Below are 16,276 nucleotides of genomic sequence, written 5' to 3'. Positions count from 1 at the left end.
ACATTGAATTTGCAACACTGGTTCAGGGCTTAGTTCACTAAAAGTACTTATTACACCCTGCTGTTCGCTGGTGGGTTTTTTCTGTAAAGTTCCATCACTTTGAGAGGCGGCTGATTTCCTTCTCGAAGCAAAAACAACTCTTCATTCCACACATTGTGCACTACATTTACTGCCCTTCATTTTCCATGGCTCCCTAAGTATGATGCATAATGATGCAAAATGATCATACTTAATAAAACGTCCAAAGTCTCAGTTAACAGCCTATTATATCGTAATCGTGAATGTCTTTTTACGTAGGGAGTAGTGAATGGGTGAATGGGTGAGTGACTTCAGGTCCAGCTAATGTTAGTCTTCTCTTCTCTTCTCTCTAAGGTTGGACAATGAAATGTGAATGATGTGTGATAATGCTACATATAAATAATCTTTTATTGCTTTTATGGCGTGTTTTGTATTGATGCAAAGTGTCTTTGAGCATTTGTTAAAAGTGCTATACAAACAAAATGTATTATGATTATCATTCGGTGTGCCGTATGTATGAATGTGCCTGTGAATGAGTTTAAATGGATGGGAAAATGTAATGTAAAGGTCATCGAGACAAGAAATACAAATACAAAATCAACAACAGTTTTCTTGTTTTCCTCTGCAGTGGTAAACTGTTCAGACCCGGGTCACGTGGAGAACGGCGTACGCCAGTCTGGCCTACGTTACCCAGAGGTCTTCAGTTACGGCGTGAGTGTGGTGATCCACTGCAAGCGAGGCTTCTACCTGTTGGGATCTGCGCTCCTCACATGTCAACATGACGGACGATGGGACCGGCCAATCCCTCGCTGCCAAGGTAAGGACTGAGAACAGTGTCTTTATATGTGTGTGAGAAAAAGAGGAGCCAGTTGAAGAATAAAGTGGCTTGAAAGAAGTTCAAGTGTGTGCGTGTGCGTCATGTCCTGAAGAAACGGAGAGATTGTCAGATGGCTACCATGGCTAATAGAAACAAAGAGATTAAACCAGAGCGTAACAGGGAGAATGAGAGTGATTCATAGATGGAGGGAAAGACAGAGGGCTGACACAGTAACAGAGCGGTCGAGATGAGGAATCAGATAGAAGGGTCAGACACTGATGAGACACCAGTGTCTGCGCATCGAGCAATACATTCAAGAAACGAGGTTTTATCGGAAAATTGGGGGGAGCGAGGTGATGACTGAGGGGCAAAGGGGAGGATGAAGTAATACAATTTGGGGTAAGGAGAGATTTCAGAAGACCAGTCATTTTACCGAAATAGAAAATCGAGTGCGGGCCCCATATCTGTGTCCTCCAGAAACCTACGGTCTGTAAAACATGATCGAAAAAAAAAGAAACATTTTTTTCAATTGTCTGTTGCTTTGACAGAGTGGAATAATTTTTCTGATGTCTGATGTTGCAAGAGACAAGAACAGAAGAAGAGTGGGATACACTGTTTGTTTTCTGGCTAAAGTAAATTTAATTTGAGATTAGTTATCGGGTCTCAGTCGATTAAGTTTAACTCGACAAGAATTAACTTCTACCTGGCATGACTATGTACAGCACTGTGTTCTGTTTAATCGAGTGCATACAAGTCATGTTGCGCAAGCACTTTTATTTTCTGATTCAGCAAACCACAGAACATATACAGATATGCACATGTATTGTTCTTGTCTTATGTGAAATGTGGGGACATCTCTTAAAAAGTCAAAGTATTAATAGCAAAGTTAAAATCTAAAATAAAAAGTGCAATAATCAAAAACAATAAAAAACTTAAAAGGCTGAGTACCCTCTTCCTCCCCGTCCTCCTGCCTCTGTCTCACTTTCTGAATCTGCAGGAGCCTCCTCCTCTTCATCCCTCACATCCTCTTCTCCTTCACTTATTTCTTCATCTCCGTCTGTGGTCTTCTTCTGCTTTGAGCCTCCTGGTCTCTCCAGTTCACTACCTTCTCCTTCATTTCCCTCCTTTTCTTCTGCTGTGCACTTTTCTTACTAAAAACCCTTTCAATATCCCCGCTCTTTGCTCTCCCTCTCATTGTTCTGCTCTCTCAGCGACTCTTGCCTGCAATAGTCAAGACATGAGAAGCTCTGGTTATCCTTGTACCACTACACTGTAGGGCCATGTAGCTAATACGTATAACAAATCTAAAATCAGAAGATATTTATTCCACACAACAGTTATGTTTAGACTACTTAATGTTATTGTATTTGTTATTTTCCCAGTTAGAAAAATAAAGGATGTCACCTGGTTTGAGTGAGGGGCCTAAGATTATATTTACAATTAGGGATGGGAATTTCACAACATTTTGAGAGTCGATTGTCTAGATCCACATGCCGATTTTTGAGTTTTTTTTTTCTTTTACAGCAGCAGCAACAGCAGCAATGCGGAGGTGGAAAGTATTCTACACTGTTCACTACTGTACTACTTCGTTTTAGGCTCAAAAACATGGCTGTAATGTCCATTATTCACCATCAAAGCAGTGATAATAAAAACGAGGGGCATGAAGATGCATGAAGATCCTGCACTCCACCAGAGTGCAGGATCTTCATGCCGTCTTCATTCGTGTAAACAGCTTATTGTTGTGTCCCCCACCCCCGTCCTAAACATAAGCACAAGCTCAATCGCACTGCACGCACGCACACACACACACACGCCTGGACACGCACAGCCACTGGAGAGAACTGCTGTTGTCACCATGTAGGCTAACGTTACAGGTGACTGACCACACACTCATTCTACAAACTGGCCTTTGAGCACCACGGACAGCGGCCGAAGCTCCATAGTTACCTTAACGACCCGCCCTCACCTATTCCAGTCACAAATACGGCCGGTGACTCGTCCTCCTCGATGCGCGCACAATCATCTGAGAGCGCAGGGAGCCTGGACAGCAGGATCACCTTTTCGTGCGCAGCTTCCTCAACCTCGTTGGTCATGAACTTTACGTGTTTGTGACACTTAGACTTAATTTTTTTTGTCTTGGTGTGCACGTGTCGATTGTTGATTGTTTTTTCGACAAAAAAGTCCCATCCCTATTTACAATTATTGACTTTTGGTCAATTTATTGTTTGTTTCAATGCCAAAAGCTATTGGACAAACACGAAAGTTAGGGGGGCAGCTGGGGGGCTCTACAGTAGGGGCGCAGCTGCCCCCCGTAGCTCCGCCCCTGATATGCTTGTATATGTGTGTGTGTATATATATATATATATATATATATATATGTGTGTGTATGTATATATATATTTACATATATATAAGTATACATATTTGTATGTGTATATGTATATATATATATATATATAGATGTCTCTTTTTCCTCTGTGTGCACAAACAACACACAAACCTAACAAACACATGTGTTCATCTGGCCCTTTAATCTCCTGCCACCCTCTACACCATCACCTGCAATGACCCAGCTGCACGACCTAATGCGGTCATATCTGGAATCTATAACTGCTGCACATAACCCCACATGCACTAACTCTCTTTCTCCCTCTCACTCTCTCAATCTTTAATAGCAATCTCCTGTGGAGAGCCCGGCATTCCCCCCAATGCAGTCGTGTCTGGAGCCCACAGCTGGACGTATGGTTTAGTGCTCCACTACTCCTGCCTGCCTGGAGGGGTGCTGGTGGGCAACGTTAGCCGCCACTGTCAGGAAGACGGCACATGGAGTGGATCACCGCCTTACTGCACAGGTAACAGCACACTGAGTCTTTTGGAGCTGTATGTGCATTTATTTATGGCTGCACTATATCTGTTCAACCCTGCCTTGCACATTGCATTTCTTTTGCTTTCAGCCACTACAATAAAGTCTAATATTAATTAATATTAGCCACAAGGGGGTGCATTAAGTCACCAATTCACAATAAGGAATATTTATGAAGTATCAGAGCAATTATTAAATAAAGAAATGTTGACAAAAGGACCAAATTAAATTAACATTTTGTACCTGCTGTAGTGTGAATAATAATTCATGTTTTAAATGCAGCTGGTTTGCTTCTCAGTGTGTAAATGTGCCTTTACTGTAGACTTACAGAGATCCCCACAACACAACAACTGATCATTTCCAAACTCAGCATCTACTGTCTCTATAGCTGAAATGCAATTAGCTTCCTCTGCTGGCCTCAGAACAGAGCGCTCAGCAGGGCAGAATCCATCCTGCAGCTGAAGACCTCATTGAGATGCAAGGCGCTGCATTTGGAGCCGTAGCCTGTTCAACTCACAAATCCCCTCCGATGGAATTTAAGCTGCTCAAATTGTGACACGCTCAGTGCTTTTAATGCTAGAACAATTTGGTATAGCCCAAATGCAAAACGCAGTTTTACAAAGTTTGTGTGTCTGGGGCACGTGTGTGTGTGTCTGTGTGGCAGTGTGAGAAAGACTGAATATGCAAAATAAAATGTCTGTTCTGCAACAGAAGGAATTAAATGAAAAATGCTTTTTATTGTATGATGTTGACCTGTAGAATCATGTCATTTCTATATGTTTATCAGAAAGACCTCAGTCAGAGGCAACGTCCTGTTTTACCATATAGTTTTAGAAAATCATTAGACCTATTTTTGCATAAATCATTAATTTAAATATAGGGAATATAGGAAAATTAGCCTCTGGGCTTCTTCTTCTCTCTCGATCTTCAACATCAGTAAACGTTGTCATGAGGAATTAAGTCCATAATTAGGATGGAATTAGTTAATTAATTAATTTCACGTAAAAAAAGTGGCTTTAAACATGACATTTTGAATTTATCATAAAATATCTATAAATGGTTGTCTTTACTCACGCTGCGTCTTTAACCCAGGGATTCCACTGAATGTTATATTTTTGTCAGATGACAAGCAGGACACAAAGTGAAACATTATTGCATCCTGTAAGAGTGTTATTTTCAGAATAAAGCCCCCGTTTTTTTAATAACACAGCCCCATATCCCTCATGGACCTGAATTTGAGTGAATGTCTCCCCTGTGACGTGTGGAGAATCAAACCCCACTCTTTTTCTTTTTAATAATCGTTTTGTTTTGATTATTTCGTTTTTTTGTAACGGTTTGTGGCCATAATTGGAAATGAAACACAAGCTTTCATTAATTTTTTTCTTTTTTTTAATACAGCCCTAGTCTTAATGGATGATGTCAGGCCTTCTTCAATAGCACACAATGTCATTTTTGTACACCATGTTCCCATTTAGGGGAAAATAGATGATAAAACACATAGCATAATATGAGTTCACATCAGTGTGACAATAGGTGCCTGGCTGCAGGTGATGTCTGTGAATAAATTTGTTTGCAAAAACTGACATGGCACCAGTAAAATTGGGAATCTCGAGGCTTCATAAATGAGAGCGCATCATGTTTGTGAGGTGATATAAGGAGGAGGGAGGGAAATGCTACTTCTACAGGACAGGACATGGCCAAAAATCCCACTTTGATGACAAAAGCTTTAACACTGTGTGTGTGTTCTCACTATAGGTGTAAGTCCAGGAGTCTGTGGAGACCCAGGAATCCCTCCTCATGGTGCACGTTTGGGAGGTGAAGAGTTTAAAACCAAGAGCTTGCTGCGTTTCAGCTGTGAGGCGGGATACAGTCTGACTGGCTCAGCTGAAAGGACCTGCCTACACAACAGCACCTGGAGTGGAATGCAGCCTGTCTGTCAAGGTGGGGAAGTTCATACATGTGATTATTACTAATTTATAATAGAATTAAATACAAATGTGGGAGTTTTTTCTTGAATCAACCTAGATATGAAACACCTGGCGTGCATGTTTCTTAATTTACATACACGTTTTATAGTAATAGGCTGCTGTGTTTGTCATACATGTGAAAACAAAGCATGTTTTCAACATGATATGTTCTGATGGAATGTTATCCCTTGATATTGTGGGATTACTTTGGGGTACAAACCCAGATTCTGTGCAAAACAGCCATAAAAATAAACATTTGGCCGTAAAATGAAATAGTGCAGATTGGGTACACACACACACACACACACACAGTTCATTTGAGGCGTATATAGACTTAATTATTCTGCCTTTTATGTGAAAATAAATCAGCCCAGGCTTCAAACTTGAACAGCTTAATTTCTTCTTTGGAGAATACAGTGGCATCAGGCTAATTGGCATGCTAGTGACAGTAAGCAACTAATCCAAACAATACACACTTCACTGTATGTAATAAAGTGAAATTTACCCTGTGCTTATACGTTGCTTCTACATGACTGCATTAAGTATATAAGACGCAGTCTTAATATGACTTTTCACTTAAGGCTGTGCTCTATAATGTGTTTCTAAAATATTTCTCCATCTTATTTTGTCAAAATACTCCTTAGTTACAGAAAGTTATCAAAAAAAAAAAGGGAAATCAATCTGGCATTGTAGCCATCGCGCTACTGAAATAAACAGATCCAATTCCTCCATTCAGCGTCAGAACGATGCCCTGATATAACTGTCAGTCACAGACCTGTCTACCTGCACGTGACGAGTCGAGATGTTGAGTGAGTCACAGGCACGAGGCGGAGACAGTGCAGCCAAAATTCACATTTCCATGACACACAACAACTCCCAGTGACAAGAGGGCCAACAGGAGTGAGCGGGGATGTATCTGTTGCTTTTAATCCCCATCTAGCCTGCTACTGCGAGCTTGTCCATAATTACAGACCCGAGCATTAATCTCTATTTTACTAATTATCCACACAAACAAAAATGATCCATTCAGTATTATGTTTGCTGTAAGTGGTGATTTGTTGTCGACAGATGAAGAGAAAATCACTGAGTGACAGTAGAGTAGCAGTGTGTATGTGTGTGTGTGTATGTGTCAACTCTTTCCTGGCAGAAACACTGACCTCGTCAGGACCAATCGTCTTATTAGTGAGGAACTGTGTAAGATTTGTGGTTACTGTAGGTCAAGGTTGGGGGTTAGACGTGACCTGGTTATGGTCAAGATTAGGATTAACACTTTGTTGAGGCGAAAATGAATGGAATTCAATGCAGTGTGTGTGGTGTGTGTGTGCGCGTGCATGTTTATCTGCGAGGCCCAGATGCAAAGGCTTGAAGTGTGTCACTCCTCACTGACTGAGCGGATATTCCCCAGCACTGTGGTAATAAAATGACTCCTATACAACAGCAGTTTTCAGAGACTCTCTTTAAACCCATGTGGGTTTAGGGGGAAATTAAAGTTGCTCCCCAAATCCTAAGCTGTTGCCTGTGCGCTGCCTACTCTTGAATGTTAAAATGTGTTTGCTGGAGTAAATATAACGCTCCTGACATGAACTCCGATGATCCTGATTCTACAGTAAATTCAGTTGGATAAATGGATTGTTCTAGTGGTGATTTTAATGGAACGTGGGAGGACGGGTGAGTCATATACTGTATATTTGCTGTCGTCTATAATACTGTGACCCAAAGCAGCAGCGGCACACTAAATATAGACCACTGAAAAGATTAAAGGCCAAACTGATTTTAATGAGGAAAAATAGGAACCACCACATAAATTTATTTAGCTGGTAAACTGCAGAAGTTCTGTTTAGATTGATCAACAATTTCGCATTAAAATGTTATTCCAATTTAAGTAGCATTGCATTTCAGAAAAAGTGTTATTTTATAAATTATGTTGCATGTTAAACGAAATCCATAATGTCATATTTTTTTTTCCCCACACCAGATGTCGATACAATCTGACGATGCCTCACTTTGAAATACGCAGCTGAAATGCTGTTGTCCAACTTTGTTTACAGACCTGACAGTTAAGCGATATGTTTTTAAGTCATGCTTTTTGCCTACATGCATAGAATCAATAACATTAAACCCTAGTCATTTAATCTTCTAGACACCCAGTTGTACAGACCTCACACACACACACACACACACACACACACACACACACACACTTACTTGTCTTAGGCCTGCGTGTCTGTTTGTGTCCACCAGGTTCTGTGTTTATGTCACACTAATTATTTATGTCTGTCTACAGTTGTTTTTCATTAAGCTAATAGTGGTTAAAAGCTGATTCAGAAAGGATGGGAGATCTATCACCGGGATACAAACACAAAGAAATCCATACACACACACATACAAATGCACGCACGCACGCACTCACGCACACACACACACAATGAAAAAATACAGACTATTGCTCATGTATGCTGACATTACACAAACATACTGATGGACACACATAGCTCTGCTCCTTGTGCAAACCCTCTCTCTCTGTCACACACACACACACACACACATTCTTGGATAGAGCTTTTAAAGGCTCTAACTAATGAATCTCATCAATAGGTATTTGACTGTTAAAGGCCATCAGCTGTCATGATCTTATTAGCGGAATGTGCTGCGGTTAGTTGTTAATTCCTGTTGGTTCCGTTAATGTGCTGTGGCAGCAAACGCAAGATGGATCGTTGCTTCCGTCCCCTTCTTCAATCTTGCGTCCTCGTCCTCCTCTCTGACAGTTTTGTCGTTTTAGTCCAACCAGATGAGCCGAGCATCAAAATCCAAGGGCGGATAAAGATATAAGCCTTTGTTCAAAAAAAAAATGTGTCACTCAGAGAAAGATGTGTTCTCTAGATGTTTGGTGTATGTTGTAATAGCTGTGAGGATGTACACCTGGTGCCATTCTGAATCCCAGCTGACATGGGATGAAAGGCAGGGTACACGGTCTGAACCGCTCGCCCATCCATCAATTTAGAGAGTCCAATTTGCCTAATCTCCAAATCTGCATGTTTTTGGACTGTGGGAAGAAACCAGAGAACCTGTAGGAAACCCACACACACACACACACACACACACACACACACAGGGAGAACATACAAACTCCATGCTCCACGCTTACAAACCCAGGAGTGCTAACCACTACAGCGACCGTGTGGCCCAAATTCAACCCTACTCAAATTAGACATAATATATGTATCCTCTCATTGCTCTTATTGCTGAGACTTTGTTTTCCCTAAGATCTATTTCAGAGGGATATTGTCCACACATGACTGCCTGATAATTAACTCCACAACCCTGCTGCATGACCATTACTTCTTGCTTTCTTTTGCTTTATTCCACAACTGGTGGGCATCACACCAAAGTTATCTTATGCAAAACCATCTCTGCAGGCATCATCTTTTGTTTTTAAAGGGGCAGAACCTTGTCCTTGGATCTTTTTTTTCCAGGCTTGGTGCTTTGCTCAGTGGCACTTATAGTGTGTGCTGTTCTGTAGATGTATGACCAGCCTCCTGCCAGCCTCCAGCACACAAGCAGAATACTCTACATCTGCCGTTCAGTGCTGGGAATCAGTCCAACAACCTTTAGTTATTAATCAGCCTCACTACCTCAAGGATATATTTTATGTTATTTCCAGCTTACTCCAGTGATAATCTCATTACTGCAGCCTACAGTTGATCGGCCTTGAGTGACAGCCAGACAGCATTGTTCAGACTGATATCATCGGTATGATTCATCACCGCTGTTTAATGTTTCCTCAATCCTCAGCTGTATCCTGTGGTAACCCCGGCACCCCGGCTCACGGCAGAATCGTCTTCAGCGACGGCGTTACCTTTGGCAGCTCGGTGGCGTACGCGTGCTGGGATGGCTTCAAGACATCTGGCCTGACCACCAGGCACTGCACGACTAATGGCACATGGACAGGACAACCGCCAGACTGCACTGGTAGGATGTGTTGATTAGTATTTCATTATTACTACATACGCTACCGTTTGGGATCACCTGCACTATTTTTTTTGTGTTTTCCATTAAAAGTCACACTTTTATTCATCAAAAGAGTTGCAAAATGAATAGAAAATATAGTCAAGTCATTGACAAGATTAGAAATAATGATTTTTATTCAAAATAATAATCTTCAAACTTTTGTCAAAGAACCAGCAAAACTGTTTTCACCTGTGCCAACATAATTGCACAATGGTTTTCAAGGGTTTTCTAATCATCCAATAGCCTTCTAACGCGATTAGCACCATGTACCATTAGAACACTGGAGAGATGGTTGCTGGAAATGAGCCTCAATACACCTATGTACATATTCCATTAAAAACCAGATGTTTGCAGCTAGAATAGTCATTTACCACAGTAACAATGTATAGAGTATATTTCTAATTAATTTAATGTTATAAAAAAATAAGGACATTTCTAAGTGACACAGGCCTACATTTTTCTTGCTGAATGGTATTGACTCATCCCTATTGTTGTAGTTGTTTACAGAGTCAAACTAGTCTGTTGGGAATGCTGAGTCTTATCTTGTCATTTTATTTAGGGAATATAATATAAGAGTAGTATAAATCGTACATGGATTTGGTTAGCCGGCTGTTATGCACATGCAGAAATGTTCAAGGTCGATATGTACAGTTTAACCAAGCCATAGAGCAGTTTGGAAAAAAAGAGAAGGTGGAAAGTCAATGAACTCCTTAGGGACGTCAGAGGAAGCAGTCTGTTAGAAAGTTGAATAGGAGAGCAAAGTTTTTAACTGATTTGAACAACACCCTCTGACAAACATACTGTATGTATGATTTATCTCATAAAAATGTTCTCTCTCTCGCCACCTATAGTGATCACTTGTGGAGACCCTGGGCCTGTAGCCAATGGGATCTATATCGGAAAGGACTTCACCTTCAACCATACAGTGACTTATCACTGTAACCCCGGTCACCTGATGGAACCACCTGGACTCGGATGCAGCGTCCTGCGCTGCACCAAAGACGGAACCTGGAACCAAACCAAACCCAGCTGTAAAGGTGACCGTAAAACACAAAACTATAATATCTGCTGCCAAAGGAAACTAAGACAAGGACGGCAACTTTTAAATGTATTTAAATATACAATAGTGTGGAGGATGGAATACAGTTATTTGTAGATAAATAGTACAAAAATAAGCAATGCGACTCTGTTTATGAAATTTTTGAGTTATGCTGCTCAAAGTCAGGCAGACAGAAGATGGTGACAAAAACATGAGCTCCTTGCCATATGTTCAACCTATACTAAAATATTAATATACTATATAACATATTTTATAGATAGTATGGTGTGAGTGAGCATGCATTATGAACATTTCACTCAGCTCTGAGATTCATTATTGGCATCCTCGCACAGTTAATGATGAATCTTGTTTATCCTTAACACTTAATCATTTATTTTTGAGCGCATGAGTTTGAATGGCAAACGCATTCAGCAACATTTATTTAAATTCCGCACAGCAGTCGTACAAAACATATCGAACATGCTACTCGTGTGGAGAGCCTGTCGAGTCTCTCTGAAATCTAACAAGGTACGAGATGCGGAAACAATAACAATGTTATACGGCGTTATCAGGGCTTATTTTCTGAAACCTCACAAACACGACGGGGAAAATAATAAAGAATGCTTAAAATTAGACCAGACTGGAGTTTTACAACTGCACATATTTAGAGTTTAGACTATAATACTCCACAGTAAAAGGGAATGCTTCCTGAGATCTTCCCTGCCGTTTCTTCCCACAAACAGAAAATCTCCTGCTGGCTCCTGCAGTTGCAGAATCTTTGAACTGAGATACATAAAAAAAACTGAGAATGCAGGAAAAGGAGCAACTGAGAGGGGACCAGAGAGAGATGCAGACACAAGGAAAATGGAAGGAAAGGATAGTGTAGGTGATTGAAAATGAGTCCTGGTCAGGAAATAGAGATGTATTAGAAGAGGGGGAGAAATAATAAGAAAGAGAGGCTGAAATACAGGAAAGAAAACGCTGCGTCATTGTTTTTGTTTCTCTCTGTCCCCGTCCTCTCCTTCTCTGTCTCATTTTTCTCATCCCTTCAGGTTCTGCTGTTCATGTCTCTTTGTTCATATCCTTTATCCTCTTTGTTTCCATCAACTTCAAACAATCCACACATCTTCATTTGATCCAGTTTGGGAACAACTACGATAAATATGTTGCTTGACAGGCAAAATGAATCAAGTGAGATGTAGAAAGTTTGAGCACTTAGCGGTTAAAAAAAGTGACACAAACCCAAAGCCCCTGGAAACGACATGGATTATTGCCCCGGAATTAAGACAGACAGAAAATGGGATGCAGAAAATGGTGTGAATGGGAAAGAGAAAAGCGATAAAGAAGCAAGTGAGAGAAAGAGAGGAAACGAGTAATGGGAGAAACAAAGAAAGGCAAAATCAATACCTGTCCCCAAACCTGTAAACACAGCGAGAAAAAGGATTGGACCTATAAAATGTGTTGACTGGGTGAACTGCACCAAGAGAGAGATGCCTAAAACATGAAGTAAAGGTGCGAGAGGCAGCAAAGGTGCCAGAAAGATACAGAGAGAGCAAAGGAAGAGATTAAACAAGGACTGGAGCGAGAGTAGAAGGATTGGGAAAAAGGTGCAGGGAGAAGAAGAAGAAGAAGAAGAAGGGCTGGAGGGAGAGTGGAGGAGGAAGAGAGGAGAAGACCGTATGAAACTGTATGAAAGAACTAAGGTTGGAGACTTGAGAGGAAACAACAAAGGCTGAATGAAGGGAAAAGGAGTCAGTGATCGCTGTGACAGAGAGAAGAGCAGCAGTTAAGAAAGCAGGCTTGTGTTATTCTTCCAGAGACATGTGAGACCAAACCAGTGTAATAACAACAAGGGAGAGACGGAAATAGACAATAAACGAGTTCAGAAACCTTCAATTACAGACAGGTGTTCTGTGGGCATCAGAGATGTGCAGAAATATTGGTCTGAAATATGAACTTCTGAAGTCAATAAAAAATGTTTTATGTTATTTTTAGGCAGCCGGCTTTGGCGCGCAATAACAAAGCAATATCCATGTGAAAGAAAAACACTCATTCAATTATTAATTTGAATCCCCATTAGCTGCTGGCCAGCTACCAGCTATTTTTTTCAGGAGTCGCACAACAACAAAATTAAGAAGGAAAAGATGAATGGCTTGCTTTAAGAAATGGGGCTTTGGCACTGACATGTGTGCAGGTGTGTAGATTTGAGGCTTTTCTGTGTATCATGCTGGCAGCTTACAGAATCAGAAGTGGTCAAATTATTATTTTGCCACCAGCACCCACAGTTGCCAAGAAACTGCAGAGTCACAAACAAAGGGATTTTTTTTATTGTTTTTCTGTAGTTCAAAAACAACTTTCTAAAGACTGCTATGATGTAAGAGACATAAAAAGAGCAAGCGAGAACAAGGATTAACAGACTAAATCAAGTATTGAAGGGATTTATATAAACAGAATCACATTTTCCCTGTTCATTTTAGCATGTCTCTTCCTTCATCTACCGATGTTTGTGTGTGTGTGTGTGTGTGCATGTGTGCTTTGTATCTCTCTGGCTGTAAATGTCTCACTCTCTGTGTGTGTGTGTGTGAGTGTGCATGTGTGTGTACTGTATCATCATAGCAGAGTGAATGGTGCATGAAACCATCTGTCTCTCAGTTAGATGAGAATTACACTGACTTTATTAGATGTTTGAAACCATGCAGATGGTTATCATTATCTTAGGGAGTTGGGTACACGTTCACACACACACACACACACACAGAGAGAGAGAGATGTTTATCAGTGTTTATGAAGTTATACGCTCAGAAGTCCATGCACATTCAACATACTTACATGCACAAACACAGAGAGATGAGACAAAGAGAGAGAGAGAGAAAAAAAAAGGGTTTCCTAACATATTGAAAAGATGCAGTGAATGAACATTACATTTTTAATTCCCAGTCTGTTAACAGATGTAATGCTGCCTTCACATGCTATGGGAAAGATGATCCTTCCCATTTGTGAAATCGGAACTACGAGTTTCGGAATTAACCATAGTTGACACACGGTTCACCCTTACAGTACCTGCTTCTTGGGTAAAACTATTTTTTAAATTGTTAATTCGCCTGCTCGAGCAGGAGGAGGATGCGCCGAAATGTAAATGTTGACTAGCCTAATGTGCCAAAGGAACTCGTGTCAAAATGATCCGGAAGTCGCGACGCGAGGGGGTGTTCATGTGCATTTTTCAACTCGTATTTACCGCAATTCTGATAGCACTTGAAGGCAGCATAAGTTAATGTCAGCAGTCAAATTAGCTCAGTGTGTGTCTGAAGCATAAGCATATCACAGGAATCCCAGCCTTTGAGTTTTTGAACAAGTGTGTATTTGTTTGTAAAATCTGACGATAGAGAGTCTTTCATAAAAGTTGTCTCGTAGAAGTCGTTGATCAAATATCAGATCACAGGATGAGGCAGCATCACATGAATGTTCTTTTAGTTATTTTAAAAAAAAACTGATGGTCCATATGGTGACCATGCTTCGTCATCTGGTTTAGCAACTTTAATGTGGTGACCGAGGTCATGTGCTGCTTTAAGACAGTTAATGTCCATATGGTGATCACAGCTGTCTGCTTTGTTTACACTTCATGTCACACCTCCCACCATCTATAGCTATACAGTGACCTTGGATGTGGCTTTGGTAAATCTCCCAAATTATTTATGTATTCATTTATTTTAGTATTTAGTATTTTTTTTTTTAGCATAACTGGAGATAGAAATGCTAAAATAAATGTTAGGACAGGGTAAAAGCATTGGGCAGTGCAAAAAAACGTATAACAAAATATAAAAATGTTGACATAATTGGAAACCAAACTTCTGGCAAACGCATAGAGTAGTGTGTGAGTTTGTTATTATAATTTACATTTGTGTTCCAGTGATCCAGTGTGGCCCTACTCCTCAAGTGCATCATGGGAAAGTGGAAGGGACTGACCATTCGTGGGGATCAAGTGTCAGCTACAGCTGTTTCCACGGTTACCAGCTGTCCACTCCCGCCGTGTTAACCTGTGAAGGGAACGGAACATGGACAGGGGATGTGCCCCAATGTCTGCGTACGTCCACTTAGCCTAATGCATGTTCTGAAAATGCTACCTAAAGCTGCTGTCAGTTAACATTTATGTTAAATAGCTCTGGATTCTGACAACGCTACCTGATCCACAGTATTTAGTCTGTAGCATGGTTCCCCCGAGTCTCAGGTATTACTAAAATCTTTCCCAGTATCCCACAACACCACAGTCCAATCGGGAAGCCAGTATTATTGTGGTAGCCTAACTAAAACCGATCTTTGTAAATATGTTAGTCCGACTAATTTTACTTTCCCATAGTTGGACTAACACTGACTTAAACATTAGAGTTTAACTATATATCAAAATTCAACGATCACGATGTGCTTGATAATAATACTTCACAGATAATTGTGAATGAATGGCTCTGATAGAAAGATTCATCTATGACATTTTACATGCTCTGGTAAATGTGCAAGAACAGTTTATTACAGCATTTAATGTTTCTTTTTCTTTTTAAATAATAAATTTTTGTCATCAATTACTAAAAATAGACTAAGTATTATGTTAAATCGCTCTGTATTCTGACAAATCTGTCTGATCCAGAGTATTTAGTCTCTAGCATGGTTCCCCTGAGTCTTAGGATTGAGCAAACAATCTAGTAGAGACTTTCCCAGTGTCCCACAACAATCAGGAGCCAGAATTATTTTGGTAGTCTGACTAAATCTGACTTTTAAAATCCACATAAATATCTAAGAAGGACTGAAATTGTACTAATTGTACGTTCCCCAAAGTTGGACTAACATATATCATATATATCATATAGTCCATATCATCAGATAATGAGATTGGTAGTCTATGTTCCACAATTTCCACCTTGGACTTTCACCAAGAAGAACTGCACAGCAGACAGAAGAAGACAACGACAACAAAAGCATGTGAAAATCCAAAGCAGTGCATTCTTAGACTGGCAAGGTGACCAAATGTATGCTTTTTCAACTTAAAAGACTTCAATATTTTGAAGTCAATGGATGTTTGAAAGACGCAGACTGTCCTCCGGCTAAAGCTGTTGTCGTCTATTATGTAAAGAGTCAATCGAAGCTCAAAGGGAACATATTGCCACCTAGCGTAGCAAATTGACTCCCCCCGCTAAGGCTTGTTTACTCGGACAAGGGCAGTGGTCCAGTTAAATGGCGTAGTGAATAAATGCCCCCTTCCTACCAAACATGTCTATAAAAGGATGTGAAGAAAGAAGGGAAAGCAAACAGTGGCAACAAATGGAAGCTTAGCAAAAAAGTTGACATCTCTGACAGCAGCTTTAACTGATGAACATCACTGTTTATCATCAAGCATGAGTATTAACGGTCATTGTTGTGTCCTTCAAGCTGTCCTCTGTGGTGATCCTGGCTCCCCCGGAGGAGGATTCAGAGAGGGGAACAGTTTTTCATATAGGTCAGTTGTTGACACTCCTTACAGTCTCTGCATACACTTACATACATACACAGTGAAGTGTTGTTGGCCAAAAATGTTG

The 16,276-nt window shown here is 40.5% G+C and overlaps 1 protein-coding gene across 1 annotated transcript in view; it reads left to right on the top strand.

Moving 5' to 3' along the window:
* Positions 1 to 16,276, top strand: part of LOC310936689 (CUB and sushi domain-containing protein 1) — a gene marked incomplete at its 3' end in the record, with an annotated part of 354,020 nt that overhangs the window by 322,744 nt on the left and 15,000 nt on the right. The window contains exons 57-63 of the mRNA XM_083900806.1: positions 647 to 835; positions 3,511 to 3,687; positions 5,454 to 5,639; positions 9,458 to 9,634; positions 10,525 to 10,710; positions 14,620 to 14,793; positions 16,131 to 16,197. Coding sequence (XP_083756932.1) covers positions 647 to 835; positions 3,511 to 3,687; positions 5,454 to 5,639; positions 9,458 to 9,634; positions 10,525 to 10,710; positions 14,620 to 14,793; positions 16,131 to 16,197 — 1,156 coding nt within the window. The remainder of the gene's footprint in view (positions 1 to 646; positions 836 to 3,510; positions 3,688 to 5,453; positions 5,640 to 9,457; positions 9,635 to 10,524; positions 10,711 to 14,619; positions 14,794 to 16,130; positions 16,198 to 16,276) is intronic.

This window comes from Microchirus variegatus (genome assembly GCF_963457635.1).
Source record: "Microchirus variegatus genome assembly, chromosome: 14".
Lineage (NCBI taxonomy): Eukaryota > Metazoa > Chordata > Actinopteri > Pleuronectiformes > Soleidae > Microchirus > Microchirus variegatus.
Note: the sequence above shows the minus strand (reverse complement) of the source record. Positions and strands in the feature narration are given on the sequence as shown.